The sequence below is a fragment of the Eurosta solidaginis genome, chromosome 5 (assembly GCF_040869045.1).
Source record: "Eurosta solidaginis isolate ZX-2024a chromosome 5, ASM4086904v1, whole genome shotgun sequence".
Taxonomy (NCBI): Eukaryota; Metazoa; Arthropoda; class Insecta; order Diptera; family Tephritidae; genus Eurosta; species Eurosta solidaginis.
Genome location: NC_090323.1, coordinates 181934246 through 181951771, shown reverse-complemented (window position 1 = coordinate 181951771; position 17526 = coordinate 181934246). Strand labels below are relative to the sequence as shown.

At 37.5% G+C, this 17526-nt stretch overlaps 1 protein-coding gene across 14 annotated transcripts in view; it reads right to left on the bottom strand.

Annotated features, from left to right (window-relative positions):
- The window catches only part of LOC137251684 (uncharacterized), a 115407-nt gene that overhangs the window by 27410 nt on the left and 70471 nt on the right, over positions 1-17526 (bottom strand). Inside the window, exon 2 of one of the 14 annotated variants that reach the window (XM_067786432.1) lies at positions 6081-6194. The exons of the other annotated variants lie outside the window; for them this stretch is intronic. Coding sequence (XP_067642533.1) covers positions 6081-6194 — 114 coding nt within the window. The remainder of the gene's footprint in view (positions 1-6080; positions 6195-17526) is intronic. 14 annotated transcript variants of the gene reach the window in all.

Genomic DNA, 17526 nt, shown 5'->3' with positions numbered 1-17526 from the left:
TGGCGGCTTTGCGGTCATATTAAAAATGTCGAGAAGCGTCCATGAGCGGAAAACGTCGATTCTTATACAAAAAAAAAATAGCAAGGGTAACAATAATGTACAAATGTAATTCATTTTGTATTAAAATGAAAAATTGTTGTAACAAAGTTTCAAAATTTGTTTCAAACTCCTGTGACGTTGATAAATGATTATTTTTGCATGCTAGGTTAGGAGCCGTTAAATAAAAAGCAAAAATTAAATTTTCTTGTGCCCTGCTACGCGTTTCGACACTTTTCTGATTCCTACATTGCCCACTTATTTTGGACTCGTTTTGGATTCTTAAATTATGAACGCCGTTTGAGGGGTAGCTTTGTTTGCGTAAATTTGTGTATTCTCTTACAGTTCTGGAGTTCAATATGGGTCCGAAAAATATCAGCTTAAAAAATGCTATCACCTTAGAGCCTTTTATGACTCCAATTTGATGAAATTATGAACAAACGAAAAATATTAAAATCAGTAAACTAGGCAGCTCCGGAATAAAAACTCAGAAATTTTTCTGCGAGAATTTATTCTAAATAAATAATTAATTCATCTAATACTTATTTAATTTCTATCTTATAGTCATGTGAGTTTTATCACAACAATTTTCTCTCCTATGTTTTCCGCCTCGGATATGTGTCAAAAATTCTTCATAAAAGCCCTGAAGTAGTTTATTTTATTAAAAGACTCAAAATTAGCAGTATATGATGCCAGTAAGGTTCATATATGATATCGGAAGGAAGCCTGTATAAGACTTATGTTAGAGGCAAAATATGAGCATTTAGCATTCGGTTCAGGCTCCTGAATGAGTTCATAGCGATTGCAAACGATTCAAAGTTTGGACTCCTCTAATTGTTGACTCCGAGTGTTTGCTGGGTTGTTTGTTTAAAATCAAAACGAAAATTTTTTTAATTAGAAATGACGTATAAATTTAATTGATGAATTGTAATTCCAAGCAGCCTCGATTCAAATGATTTTTAAATACCCAAAAAAGATACAACAAGTAAGGAAGGTTAAGTTCGGGTGTAACCGAACATTACATACTCAGTTGACAGCTATGGTGACAACATAAGGGAAAATAACCATGTAGGAAAATGAACCGAGGGAAACCCTGGAATGTGTTTGTATGACATGTCTATCAAATGAGGGAGTGGGCCATAGATCTATAGGTGGACGCTATTTAGGGATATCGCCATAAAGGTGGATCAGGGTTGACCCTAGAATTTGTGTGTACAATATGGGTATCAAAAGAAAGGTGTTAATGAGTATTTTAAAGGGAGTGATCCTTAGTTCCATAGGTGGACGCCGTTTCGAGATATCGCCATAAAGGTGGACCAGGGGTGACCCTAGAATTAGTTTGTACAATATGGGTATCAAAAGAAAGGCGTTAATGAGTATTTTTAAAAGGGAGTGTGTCTTTGTTCTACAGGTGGTCGCTTTTTCGAGATATCGCCATAAAGGTGGACTAGGGGTGACTCTAGAATATGTTTGTACGATATGGGTATCAAATGAAAGGTATTAATGAGAGTTTTAAAAGGGAGTGGTGGTAGTTGTATATGTGAAGGCGTTTTCCAGATATCGACCAAAATGTGGACTAAGGTGACCCTAAAGGATAAAGGGAGTGATCCTTAGTTCCATAGGTCGACGCCGTTTCGAGATATCGCCATAAAGGTGGACCAGGGGTGACCCTAGAATTTGTTTGTACGATATGGGTATCAAATTAAAGGTATTAGTGAGGGCTTTAAAAGGGAGTGGTGGTAGTTGTAGAGGTGGTCGCCTTTTCGGAGATATCGCCATAAAGGTGGAACAGGGGTGACTCTAGAATGCGTTTGCACAATATGGGTAGCAAACGAAAGGTGTTAATGGGTATTTTAAAAGGGAGTCAGCCTTAGTTCTATAGGTGGAAGCCGCTTCGAAATATCGCCATAAAGGTGGACCAGGGGTGACTCTAGAATGCGTTTGTACAATATGGGTATCAAAAGAAAGGCGTTAATGATTATTTTTAAAAGGGAGTGTGTCTTCGTTCTACAGGTGGTCGCTTTTTCGAGATATCGCCATAAAGGTGGACTAGGGGTGACTCTAGAATATGTTTGTACGATATGGGTATCAAATGAAAGGTATTAATGAGAGTTTTAAAAGGGAGTGGTGGTAGTTGTATATGTGAAGGCGTTTTCCAGATATCGACCAAAATGTGGACTAGGGTGACCCAGAAAATAATCTGTTGGATACCGCTAATTTATTTATATATGTAATACCTGCCAAGATTTCAAGAGTTTTTTATTTCGCACTGCAGAACTTTTTCATTTTCTTCTACTTAATATGGTAGGTGTCACAACCATTTTACAAAGTTTTTTCTAAAGTTATATTTCGCGTCAATAAACCAATCCAATTACCATGTTCCATCCCTTTTTTCGTATTTGGTATAGAATTATGGCATTTTTTTCATTTTTCGTAATTTTCGATATCGAAAAAGTGGGCGTGGTCATAGTCGGATTTCGTTAATTTTTTATACCAAGATAAAGTGAGTTCAGATAAGTACGTGAACTAAGTTCAGTAAAGATATGTCGATTTTTGCTCAAGTTATCGTGTTAAGGGCCATGCGGAAGGACAGACGGACGACCGTGTATAAAAACTGGGCGTGGCTTCAACCGAGTTCGCCCATTTTCACAGAAAACAGTTAACGTCATAAAATCTATGCCCCTACCAAATTTCAAAAGTATTGGTAAATTTTTGTTTGACTTATGGCATTAAAAGTATCCTAGAAAAATTAAATGAAAAAGGGCGCAGCCACGCTCATTTTGAAATTTTCTTTTATTTTTGTATTTTGTTGCACCATATCATTACTGGAGTTGAATGTTGACATAATTTACTTATATACTGTAAAGATATTAAATTTTTTGTTAAAATTTTACTTTAAACAAATTTTTTTCTAAAAGTGGGCGTGGTCCTTCTCCGATGTTGCTAATTTTTATTAAGCGTACATATAGTAATAGGAGTAACGTTTCTGCCAAATTTCATCATGATATCTTCAGCGACTGCCAAATTACAGCTTGCAAAAGTTTTAAATTACCTTCTTTTAAAAGTGGGCGGTGCCACGCCCATTGTCCAAAATTTTACTAATTTTCTATTCTGCGTCATAATTTCAACCTATCTACCAAGTTTCATCGCTTTATCTGTCTTTGGTAATGAATTATCGCACTTTTTCTGTTTTTCGAAATTTTCGATATCGAAAAAGTGGGCGTGGTTATAGTCCGATATCGTTCATTTTAAATAGCGATCTGAGATGAGTGCTCAGGAACCTACATACCAAATTTCATCAAGATACCTCAAAAATTACTCAAGTTATCGTGTTAACGGACGGACGGACATGGCTCAATCAAATTTTTTTTCGATCCTGATGATTTTGATATATGGAAGTCTATATCTATCTCGATTCCTTTATACCTGTACAACCAACCGTTATCCAATCAAACTTAATATACTCTGTGAGCTCTGCTCAACTGAGTATAAAAAAGCATATATGTAATACTCCTATATTGCTAATAGAAAATGCTCGCAATTTGTTTTGAATTCGAAATCAAAACAAGACAGCCTATGTGAAAAGAAAAAAAATTAAATTTAGGTACATTCGATTTTGGAATACAAAAACAAAAACGTTTAAACAGCAATATATCGGCACTCTGATGTTTTGGAATGTACCTAGCCTTTTGTAGCAATATAGGAGTATTACATACATATATGCAAAAAAGGAATACAAAATGGTAAATACCCGGTAGAATCCCAACTCTATACTTTCCCCAATTGCAGAACACTTTCCCGGAATTTCTGCTTTTTATTTCCTTGCTGTTGTTGTTGTTGTAGCGATAAGGTTGCTCCCCGAAGGCTTTGGGTAGTGTTATCGATGTGATGGTCCTTTGCCGGATACAGATCCGGTACACTCCGGTAACACAGCACCCTTAAGGTGCTAGCCCGGCAATCTCAGGAACGATTTATGTGGTCACATTAAACCTTCAGGCCATCCCTCCCTCCCCACCCCCAAGTTCCATGAGGAGCTTAGGGACGCCAGAGCCTCGTCTTTTAGTGAAACAGGATTCGCCGGGGATAGGTGAGTTTGACAATTGGGTTTGGAGAAGCTATATATTGCGCTGGAAACCTGTTGCGCTACGCAGCATCTTGAATCTGGAATTTCAGTCGCCTCTTACGGCAGGCATACCTACGCGGGTATATTCTGACCCCCTAACCCGTTGGGGGTCAATTGCATTATAGTAACGAAATGCTGCACCTTTCAATACAACATTATTTTGGACATTATCAGCGCGATGTGCTCTTCCAATATTTCCATTGGCACTCGATCTTCTAAGTTTTTGTTGTATTAACGATAAAGATACTCCCCGAAGGTTTTGGGGAGTGTTATCGATGTTGATCGTCTTTTGCCGGAAAAAGATCCGATACGTTCCGGTAGCAAGCATCATTAAGGTACTATCTTGACCATCTCGGGAACCTTCTAGGCCATCTCGCCTCGTTGGAAGCGACGCAGGGAAACAAAAAAAGGAGCGGAATATCAGATATGGGTTGCTGTGATGGTAAATTTTTTGAACTAATTTAGTATGAAAATGTAGTGCACCTATATGGGTCCTACAGAAAATTATACAAAACTCTTGAATTGGGACATCTGAGGACGCGTAGTTATTCCAGTATTAAAAATACAAACACGGGTGCTAAGTTTTTCTACCCGTTCAAAAGTTCTCCGCGAAAAACAGTTTGAAACCGAGGTTGACTGCAATAACCCGTCCCAAAATGTGAAAAGAGAAATGAAAAGACGCGTTTTGTCCTGTTATGAATAGTCCAAAGGAGAAAAAGTATTCGAATTATTTGAAGCGAGGCAAAAATGCGTCTATTAATACCTCCCCCGACGGTTTTGGTCGTGTTTTAGCAATCGTCCCCGGTAATAAAGTATCACAATTTGTTAATTAAAATTGTCCAAAACATATATATTTTAAAGAGGGATGTAATTAAGTGCTCGTTTGAAAGTAAATAAGGGCATTTCTTTGTAATTTTACGATAAAAATTTACCGCAGTTTTCGTTAGCAGCTACTACACTTTTCTTGGACCTAAGAAGTACAACAGTGCCAAATAGCATCCACAAAAAAACTAAGAAGTACAAGCAATTTATCAGGTGAGCGTGGCTGTGTATGTGCGTGCTGCTACATATCCTACTTGTAGCCCTGTACTATGGTCGTAACCACACCCATATCCATAACCATCTCCAATGTGATCGATTAATGGTACCTTAACCTAAAAATCGTGAAAATTTCATAAAAATGAAGAAAACACAAAACATTACAAACATATTCTACAAAAAATAAGTCTCTCAGTCATAACGTATCCAAAACAATGAATAAAATCTACAAAAAGTTATTAAGTTCACCAACTCAAATATTTTTAGGTTATGGATATGGCGAGAAACCAAAAGCCTATTGGTTGGCTATGGTATGGTTATGGCGTTAGCGTTATGGTATGGCATCATTAATCGATTACATTGATTGATTGCGATCAGCTGTTTTATCTGGTTATGGTTTTGTGGTTATAAGTCACCATTAATTGGCCCTTAACACCATTGTGGTTAAGACAAGTGTGATAACTTCTGCATAGACGTCAAAATTACAAATAGAATGGATCACCTGATTTCTAATTGACTGTCTCATTCTGTATCTCTTTCTATCACCCGCTGAAGATAGCCGGCCCTATGCGCAACCATATTGAACACCCTGTCAAAACACTAAAAATTAGCCATATTGAACACCCTGTCAGGCATTTGACGGATAAGATATCACACTTGTTTTATCCACAATGACTAACACATTCAACTAATGAAAAAGCGGAAGCAATTTGTGTGCATCGATTTTGCACAATTGTGCTTGTAAATAATGACGACACCTAATGCAGATACAATGCGAAAATGCTCGGGAACCTCAGACTGTCCCCAAAAAAGCCCCTGTAGCGAACATGGGTTAATGTACCAGCTGTCATTTAAAAACTATTATTATGATCGAAAATCTTACTGTGACACAATTTTTATATAACGGTTTTGGTTTTTGCGGTAATTGAGTTTTTTCATGCTCCGGTATTCTTCTCATTAACCCTAAGTATGACTTTAATGGTGATAATGATTCCATCTAAAATAAACAAAAATGACAATTTTAAAAACGAAAACTATTCAAAGTTAAACTAAACTGCAATACTACAAAAATATGAGAGAAATACAAAAACTACAAAAAGAGAATACAAAATAAAAAATTTAGAAATGATGTCAAAAAATTATTAACTAGACAACGGGGAAAAAGCTACACGGTTAAAAGTTTGTGCCTAAATCTGATACTTTTTTGTACTAAATAGGTACATACATACATTTATAACAAAATCAAATTTGGTTTGAAATTTAGGTCATACAGGTTTTCGTGAAAATGAGTGCGTGAACTTGGTTTGAATTTTAAACCAGAGAAGTAAGTATACACTTTTGTTTTAAACAAAAATTATTTGTGATCGGAAAATTTCGAGTCGAAGGGTTCGTGCACTCTACTTACTGAGCTATCACATTTGTATAACAAAACATATCATAACAGTTTATTTGTATAACAAAATGTTGTAAAAAAAAAGAAATTATGACTTGCAGCCCCTTTCACAAATAAATTTTCTTGTTTTTAGATTTTCAGCAGGAATTTGTCTTTGTTAAAAAGCAGAAGTGTCTACAAGCACTGTGGATTAGACAAATTTGATATCTTCTGCAAATAGAATGGATCAGCTGTTTTTGAAAGTGACTATCGTGATCACATTCTGTATCTCCCTCTATCACCCATATTGAACATCCTCACAGAGTATATTAACTTTGTTCGCATAACGATAATCCGTAACGGCATAAACTAATCCGAGATAGATATAGACTTCTATATATCAAAATGATCTGGGCGAAAAAGAAATTCATTTAGCCATGTCCGTCCGTCCGTCCGTCCGTAAACACGATAACTTGAGTAAATTTTGAGGTATCTTGATGAAATTTGGTATGTAGGTTCCTGGGCGCTCATCTCAGATCGCTATTCAAAATGAACGAAATCAGACTACAACCACGCCCACTTTTCCGATATCGAAAATTTCGAAAAACCGAAAAAGTGCGATAATTCATTTCCAAAGACGGATAAGGCGATGAAACTTCGTAGGTGCGTTGACCTTATGACGCAAAATAGAAAATTAATAAAATTTTGGACAATGGGCGTGGCACCGCCCACTTTTAAGAGAAGGTAATTTAAAAGTTTTGCAAGCTGTAATTTGGCAGTCGTTCAAGATATCATGATGAAATTTGGCAAGCTCGTTACTCCTATTACTTTATGTGTGCTAAAAAAAAACTAGCAATATCGGATGACGAACACGCCCACTTAAAAAAAAATTTTGTTTAAGTCTAATTTTAACAAAAAATGTAATACCTTTGCAGAATATAAGTAAATTATGTCAACATTCAACTCCAATAATGATATGGTGCAACAAAATACAAAAATAAAAGAAAATTTAAAAATGGGCGTGGCTCCGCCCTTTTTCATTTAATTCGTCTAGAAAACTTTTAATGCCATAAGTCGAACAAAAATTTACCAATCCTTGTGAAATTTGGTAGGGGCATAGATTCTATGACGATAACTGTATTCTGTGAAAATGGGTGAAATCGGTTGAAGCCACGTCCATTTTTTATGCACAGTCGACCGTCTGTCCTTCCGCTCGGCCGTTAACACGATAACTTGAGCAAAAATCGGTATATCTTTACTAAACTCAATTCACGTACTTATCTAAACTCACTTTGTATTGGTATAAAAAATGGCCGAAATCCGACTATGACCACGCCCACTTTTCCGATTTCGAAAATTACGAAAAATGAAAAAAATTCCATAATTCTATACCAAATATGAAAAAAGAGATGAAACATGGTAATTGAATCGGTTTTTTGGCGCAAAATATAACTTTATAAAAAACTTTGTAAAATGGGTGTGACACCTACCATATTAAGTAGAAGAAAATGAAAAAGTTCTGCAGGGCGAAATCGAAAGCCCTTGGAATCTTGGCCGGAATACTGTTCGTGGTATTACATATATAAATAAATTAACGGTCGGGTACAGATGATGTTCTGGCTCACCCTGGTCCACATTTTCATCGATATCTCGAAAACACCACTCCCTTTTAAAAGCCTCATTAATACCTTTAATTTGATACCCATATCGTACAAACACATTCTAGAGTCACCCCTGGTCCACCCTTATAGCGATATCTCGAAAAGGTGTCCACCTATAGAACTAAGGCCCACCACGTTTTAACTAATCATTAACACCTTTCATTTGATACCCATATTGTACAAACGCATTCTAGTCACCCCTGGTCCACCTTTATGGCGATATCTCGAAAAGGCGTCCACCTAATGAACTAAGGCCCACTCCCTTTTAAAATAACCATTAACACCTTTCATTTGATACCCATATCGTACAAACACATTCTAGAGTCACCCCTGGTCCACCCTTATGGCGATATCCCGAAAAGGCGTCCACCTATAGAACTAAGGCCCACTCCCTTTTAAAATAACCATTAACACCTTTCATTTAATACCCATATCGTACAAACACATTCTAGAGTCACCCCTGGTCCACCCTTAGGGCGATATCTCGAAAAGGCGTCCACCTATAGAACTAAGGCTCACCACGTTTTAAATAATCATTAACACCTTTCATTTGATACCCATATCGTACAAACGCATTCTAGTCACCCCTGGTCCACCTTTATGGCGATATCTCGAAAAGGCGTCCACCTATAGAACTAAGGCCCACTCCTTTTTAAAATACTCTTTAATACCTTTCATTTGATACCCATATCGTACAAACACATTCTAGAGTGACCTCTTGTCCACCTTTATGGCGATACCCCGAAATGACGTCCACCTATAGAACTATGGCCCACTCCCTTTTAAAATACTCACCCCTGGTCCACCCTTAGGGCGATATCTCGAAAAGGCGTCCACCTATAGAACTAAGGCTCACCACGTTTTAAATAATCATTAACACCTTTCATTTGATACCCATATCGTACAAACGCATTCTAGTCACCCCTGGTCCACCTTTATGGCGATATCTCGAAAAGGCGTCCACCTATAGAACTAAGGCCCACTCCTTTTTAAAATACTCTTTAATACCTTTCATTTGATACCCATATCGTACAAACACATTCTAGAGTGACCTCTTGTCCACCTTTATGGCGATACCCCGAAATGACGTCCACCTATAGAACTATGGCCCACTCCCTTTTAAAATACTCTTTAATACCTTCCATTTGAAACCCATGTCGTACAACACATTCCAGGGTTACCCTAGGTTTATTTTGCTAAATGGTGATTTTCCCTTATTTTGTCTCCAAAGCTCTCAGCTGAGTATGTAATGTTCGATTACACCCGAACTTAGCCTTCCTTACTTGTTTAGTATAAAATTGGAGGAAAAACCTTTAATGAGCGGATACGAGCCTCTTATCGATGGACATTGAAATCTGAATTTATAACAAGTCAATCAAAACTCTCTGACGCGAGCTCTTCCTGAGCTAGCAAAATATGAGTATGTTTGGCAGTTTATAAAAATTCAGCGAAATGCTCTTTAGATATACATATACTGACGTTCATAACGATACATAATTAACATGAATGTTGGCATGAAAATGTTGCAATTGACAACATTTTCGCACCAAATGTTCTTAGTCATATCTTTGTATGCTGTTGAAAAAAAATTCGATTCATTTCTCTAGCCAGAAACGTAGCCAATGGTTTGGGTGAATATTCTAATGAGTGCAATTGTACTTTCCTAGAGATGGGAAAGGAGTAAATACCCAAATGGTAAATTGGTTATATATGGTAAAAATGGGTAAATACCCAAATATTTACCCAAAATAAGGGTAAAAATAATCTTTTGGATAATATGGGAAACAAACACACTAATTTAATCCAAAATTAACCCAATTTGTCCAATATTGGTGGGTAGCTATCCATTACGCTATCGGTTAAATTAGTTTCAACCGTCTTGTTCATGAATAATTTTTCTTCTTAGTTCGCATGGCCGGGTACACGGGTACCACAAGGCAGTTCATACGTGAGAACTACTAGTGGTACCTGGTAGAGATATACGCCGCCGATAAACGCCGCCGCCGCCGCCGAATCTCAAGAATATTTTCTCGTTTAAGACTGTTTAGGCCATTTATTGTTCATGTCGAAAATTGGTCGGATATGGTCGAAAAAGGTATCAACGGATGCGCATCACTGCCAGTTATAAGAAACTAATTGCGAAATTTAACTCTTTCTAACTGTTCAAAAGTTATTTAAAAAAACAGGCGTTTTCGTTGTCAGCTTAACACGCACTTTAAAACAAAACACTAAAAGGAAAGTTTAATAATAAATTTATATGCGCACTTTGCATATTTTTATTTTATTTATTCAAAAATTATAATGAACAATGAATTCAAATAAAATGACCCTCAAGTTTTTAAAAAAAAAGCAAATTACCCAAAAAGGTGCCGATTTTAAAAAAAATTTTATATTGCGATTGGTTGAAAGAATAAGCGAAATTAGTGATGCAAAATCATTTATCCTTAATCCGGATTCTTACCTCATACTTAAGTAGAGGACATATGTACGTATGAAAAGGGTTTGAAAAATCACTCGCGCTTACATTTAAACACCTGTGTTTATTTGTGAAACTATACAATAGCGTCTGAAATGTTAATTTTGATTTTCAAACTTCATCCTTCAACACCCAAGTCGCCCGGTTTGACATTTCCTAAAGTTGGTGGCCCTATCCTAGTGCCTTGGAGTGAATCACATTGATTATAGCCTATCAACCAAGTTTAAATATCACCTACACGTTACGGCTCCTTTTACAAATGTACAAAGGTACATATATTTACCAGGTGTGGCTTTGTCCTTCGCAAGAACACTCAAAGTGGTGAAGTAAAAGGGGTTGTGTAGCGCAATATATAGCTTCTCCAACCCAATTGTCAACCTCACCTTCGAGCGGCGAATCCCGTTTCACTAACAGACGAGGCTCTGGCGACCCAAGCTCCTCATGGAACTTGGGGGTGGGGAGGGAGGGATGGCCTGAAGGTTCAATGTGGCCATATAAATCGTTCCCGAGATGGTCGGGCCAGCACCTTAATGGTGCTGTGTTACCGGAGCGTATCGGATCTGTATCCGACAAAGGACCATCACATCGATAACTCCCCAAAGCCTTCGGGGAGCAACCTAATCGCTACAACAACAACAACAACAACAAGTAAAAGCTTTCCCAAGACAGTCGAACTAATGACCGTGTGTGCTACTACCCTAACGTAGCGGACAGTCGAATTAGTCTGAAAATTGAAGCTACGCGGTCATCCATAAAGAGCTCTTTTATCATAAGGCCGGAAAACCACAGTTAACATCTTTCAACTTAAAATCGGTCGACTTTCATTCTAAAATATCGGTTTGGTTTAAAGAAGACTATTGAAATCAATGTTGTGAAGACAAACGTCTGCAAACTTTGGTCTACATTTTAAAAATTGTATCCAGGGTCCTTGTAAAATTTTAATTATGTAGATGCGCGGAGGATTATTCGATTTTCACCCATTCCGCAATGACATCCACTTATACTGCTTATCATTTCGAGGGCGGCATCCTTGGCCGAATAGATACTCCCTAACGTTTCAAGGTGTTTCTCTGGTGTAGCTCGGCAGCATGGCGCGGCAAAACAACCGTTAGAAAGTCTTCGGAGCAACACCTAGAGCTACTAGGAAAGTGACGTCGACAAAAGTATGAGTTCGAAGTCGCAGTCCTATAGCTTCTGTGCTGGCATATTGTGTGAGGGTCAGGAGGCGTGGTAGCGACTGGTCGTCGGGATTGCTACTGTTCGCATATCGGGAATTGTAGCTCTTAAAAACAGCCGAAAAACCTGGAGGCACCCTGTGCCACGAGAGTCATGAGTATTTATAGATCATTAATAGCCACAAATGATTTAAAGAAATTGTGTTCGCGATGATTATTAGGTTTTAACCCTAGTTGTGAAACTACGCTTTGCACGAGATATACAGACAAAAGTGTGACTATTTTATGTATCTCCATTTCTTTCCAGCAGATGCAGCAGTACCAATTCCAAAGACCGGGGTTGGGTCCGAAGCCCCTCTGGAGTAAGTTAACGAGGGACAATCCCTCGGCAAGGAGCTACTCCTGAAAATTTTTGAACGGTCTGCGAGATCTTGATGCAAAAACCCCGGATCTTTCCGAAATGGCCAACAAGTTGCTTTCCTTAAATACATACAAACAAAACCTTTCCTAAATATTATATTTTTAAATAGAAAAATCAAGCTCACGCCGCCGCCGGTATATAATAGAGCCTCCGCCGCCGCCGCCGATAAAGTGATCGGCGTAAACCTCTAGTACCTGGGTATCCCAGCCATGAGAACTAGTAATAAAAAACTAATTTTAGTAATAAAAAAACTAATTTATTAAAAAACCATCTTTATGAAAGTATATTTGAAAAAATGTTCTCTCCTTTTTGTAGAAAACTTATTCCCATACGATGCCACAAAATTTGAACTCGTTCCTATTTGTAGATTATTTAAAAATGGCTTTTGAATATGCAAAAGGTACCCGGGTACCCATCTATGCATAGGACGGTTAATCTGTAATCCAGCGTTTTTCAAAAATATTTAGGCAATAATGCATGCCGTCGAAGTCAAAAAAAGAGTCAGAAAAATATCTAAATTGGAGCGTTTACAGTCGGTATGTGCTCATATGGGAGGCCGAAACCAATGTATCTCCTTTCTTGCAATGGTCGTCTTATATGAGCCTATTAACGTATATCATTTGAGCCTAAATAAGAGTCGAACATAAGTCTTAAAAGGCGTTTAAGCAGCTCATAGTATACTCTACTGGAACTCTCCGGCGTCATTTTTAACTCTAATAAACTCTGAATATCTGACACCTATATGGCCTATTTATTAGGCATCGTCAGCGCTTATTGGGGTCATATATATGTAGTTCGACACACCTGGACAGAGCGTGGCGGCTTTGCGGTCATATTAAAAATGTCGAGAAGCGTCCATGAGCGGAAAACGTCGATTCTTATACAAAAAAAAAAAAAAAATAGCAAGGGTAACAATAATGTACAAATGTAATTCATTTTGTATTAAAATGAAAAATTGTTGTAACAAAGTTTCAAAATTTGTTTCAAACTCCTGTGACGTTGATAAATGATTATTTTTGCATGCTAGGTTAGGAGCCGTTAAATAAAAAGCAAAAATTAAATTTTCTTGTGCCCTGCTACGCGTTTCGACACTTTTCTGATTCCTACATTGCCCACTTATTTTGGACTCGTTTTGGATTCTTAAATTATGAACGCCGTTTGAGGGGTAGCTTTGTTTGCGTAAATTTGTGTATTCTCTTACAGTTCTGGAGTTCAATATGGGTCCGAAAAATATCAGCTTAAAAAATGCTATCACCTTAGAGCCTTTTATGACTCCAATTTGATGAAATTATGAACAAACGAAAAATATTAAAATCAGTAAACTAGGCAGCTCCGGAATAAAAACTCAGAAATTTTTCTGCGAGAATTTATTCTAAATAAATAATTAATTCATCTAATACTTATTTAATTTCTATCTTATAGTCATGTGAGTTTTATCACAACAATTTTCTCTCCTATGTTTTCCGCCTCGGATATGTGTCAAAAATTCTTCATAAAAGCCCTGAAGTAGTTTATTTTATTAAAAGACTCAAAATTAGCAGTATATGATGCCAGTAAGGTTCATATATGATATCGGAAGGAAGCCTGTATAAGACTTATGTTAGAGGCAAAATATGAGCATTTAGCATTCGGTTCAGGCTCCTGAATGAGTTCATAGCGATTGCAAACGATTCAAAGTTTGGACTCCTCTAATTGTTGACTCCGAGTGTTTGCTGGGTTGTTTGTTTAAAATCAAAACGAAAATTTTTTTAATTAGAAATGACGTATAAATTTAATTGATGAATTGTAATTCCAAGCAGCCTCGATTCAAATGATTTTTAAATACCCAAAAAAGATACAACAAGTAAGGAAGGTTAAGTTCGGGTGTAACCGAACATTACATACTCAGTTGACAGCTATGGTGACAACATAAGGGAAAATAACCATGTAGGAAAATGAACCGAGGGAAACCCTGGAATGTGTTTGTATGACATGTCTATCAAATGAGGGAGTGGGCCATAGATCTATAGGTGGACGCTATTTAGGGATATCGCCATAAAGGTGGATCAGGGTTGACCCTAGAATTTGTGTGTACAATATGGGTATCAAAAGAAAGGTGTTAATGAGTATTTTAAAGGGAGTGATCCTTAGTTCCATAGGTGGACGCCGTTTCGAGATATCGCCATAAAGGTGGACCAGGGGTGACCCTAGAATTAGTTTGTACAATATGGGTATCAAAAGAAAGGCGTTAATGAGTATTTTTAAAAGGGAGTGTGTCTTTGTTCTACAGGTGGTCGCTTTTTCGAGATATCGCCATAAAGGTGGACTAGGGGTGACTCTAGAATATGTTTGTACGATATGGGTATCAAATGAAAGGTATTAATGAGAGTTTTAAAAGGGAGTGGTGGTAGTTGTATATGTGAAGGCGTTTTCCAGATATCGACCAAAATGTGGACTAAGGTGACCCTAAAGGATAAAGGGAGTGATCCTTAGTTCCATAGGTCGACGCCGTTTCGAGATATCGCCATAAAGGTGGACCAGGGGTGACCCTAGAATTTGTTTGTACGATATGGGTATCAAATTAAAGGTATTAGTGAGGGCTTTAAAAGGGAGTGGTGGTAGTTGTAGAGGTGGTCGCCTTTTCGGAGATATCGCCATAAAGGTGGAACAGGGGTGACTCTAGAATGCGTTTGCACAATATGGGTAGCAAACGAAAGGTGTTAATGGGTATTTTAAAAGGGAGTCAGCCTTAGTTCTATAGGTGGAAGCCGCTTCGAAATATCGCCATAAAGGTGGACCAGGGGTGACTCTAGAATGCGTTTGTACAATATGGGTATCAAAAGAAAGATGTTAATGAGTATTTTAAAAGGGAGTGGGTCTTAGTTCTATAGGTGGACGCCTTTTCGAGGTATCGCAACCTAGACTGTACGATATGGGTATCAAATGAAAGGCGTTAATGATTATTTTTAAAAGGGAGTGTGTCTTCGTTCTACAGGTGGTCGCTTTTTCGAGATATCGCCATAAAGGTGGACTAGGGGTGACTCTAGAATATGTTTGTACGATATGGGTATCAAATGAAAGGTATTAATGAGAGTTTTAAAAGGGAGTGGTGGTAGTTGTATATGTGAAGGCGTTTTCCAGATATCGACCAAAATGTGGACTAGGGTGACCCAGAAAATAATCTGTTGGATACCGCTAATTTATTTATATATGTAATACCTGCCAAGATTTCAAGAGTTTTTTATTTCGCACTGCAGAACTTTTTCATTTTCTTCTACTTAATATGGTAGGTGTCACAACCATTTTACAAAGTTTTTTCTAAAGTTATATTTCGCGTCAATAAACCAATCCAATTACCATGTTCCATCCCTTTTTTCGTATTTGGTATAGAATTATGGCATTTTTTTCATTTTTCGTAATTTTCGATATCGAAAAAGTGGGCGTGGTCATAGTCGGATTTCGTTAATTTTTTATACCAAGATAAAGTGAGTTCAGATAAGTACGTGAACTAAGTTCAGTAAAGATATGTCGATTTTTGCTCAAGTTATCGTGTTAAGGGCCATGCGGAAGGACAGACGGACGACCGTGTATAAAAACTGGGCGTGGCTTCAACCGAGTTCGCCCATTTTCACAGAAAACAGTTAACGTCATAAAATCTATGCCCCTACCAAATTTCAAAAGTATTGGTAAATTTTTGTTTGACTTATGGCATTAAAAGTATCCTAGAAAAATTAAATGAAAAAGGGCGCAGCCACGCTCATTTTGAAATTTTCTTTTATTTTTGTATTTTGTTGCACCATATCATTACTGGAGTTGAATGTTGACATAATTTACTTATATACTGTAAAGATATTAAATTTTTTGTTAAAATTTTACTTTAAACAAATTTTTTTCTAAAAGTGGGCGTGGTCCTTCTCCGATGTTGCTAATTTTTATTAAGCGTACATATAGTAATAGGAGTAACGTTTCTGCCAAATTTCATCATGATATCTTCAGCGACTGCCAAATTACAGCTTGCAAAAGTTTTAAATTACCTTCTTTTAAAAGTGGGCGGTGCCACGCCCATTGTCCAAAATTTTACTAATTTTCTATTCTGCGTCATAATTTCAACCTATCTACCAAGTTTCATCGCTTTATCTGTCTTTGGTAATGAATTATCGCACTTTTTCTGTTTTTCGAAATTTTCGATATCGAAAAAGTGGGCGTGGTTATAGTCCGATATCGTTCATTTTAAATAGCGATCTGAGATGAGTGCTCAGGAACCTACATACCAAATTTCATCAAGATACCTCAAAAATTACTCAAGTTATCGTGTTAACGGACGGACGGACATGGCTCAATCAAATTTTTTTTCGATCCTGATGATTTTGATATATGGAAGTCTATATCTATCTCGATTCCTTTATACCTGTACAACCAACCGTTATCCAATCAAACTTAATATACTCTGTGAGCTCTGCTCAACTGAGTATAAAAAAGCATATATGTAATACTCCTATATTGCTAATAGAAAATGCTCGCAATTTGTTTTGAATTCGAAATCAAAACAAGACAGCCTATGTGAAAAGAAAAAAATTAAATTTAGGTACATTCGATTTTGGAATACAAAAACAAAAACGTTTAAACAGCAATATATCGGCACTCTGATGTTTTGGAATGTACCTAGCCTTTTGTAGCAATATAGGAGTATTACATACATATATGCAAAAAAGGAATACAAAATGGTAAATACCCGGTAGAATCCCAACTCTATACTTTCCCCAATTGCAGAACACTTTCCCGGAATTTCTGCTTTTTATTTCCTTGCTGTTGTTGTTGTTGTAGCGATAAGGTTGCTCCCCGAAGGCTTTGGGTAGTGTTATCGATGTGATGGTCCTTTGCCGGATACAGATCCGGTACACTCCGGTAACACAGCACCCTTAAGGTGCTAGCCCGGCAATCTCAGGAACGATTTATGTGGTCACATTAAACCTTCAGGCCATCCCTCCCTCCCCACCCCCAAGTTCCATGAGGAGCTTAGGGACGCCAGAGCCTCGTCTTTTAGTGAAACAGGATTCGCCGGGGATAGGTGAGTTTGACAATTGGGTTTGGAGAAGCTATATATTGCGCTGGAAACCTGTTGCGCTACGCAGCATCTTGAATCTGGAATTTCAGTCGCCTCTTACGGCAGGCATACCTACGCGGGTATATTCTGACCCCCTAACCCGTTGGGGGTCAATTGCATTATAGTAACGAAATGCTGCAC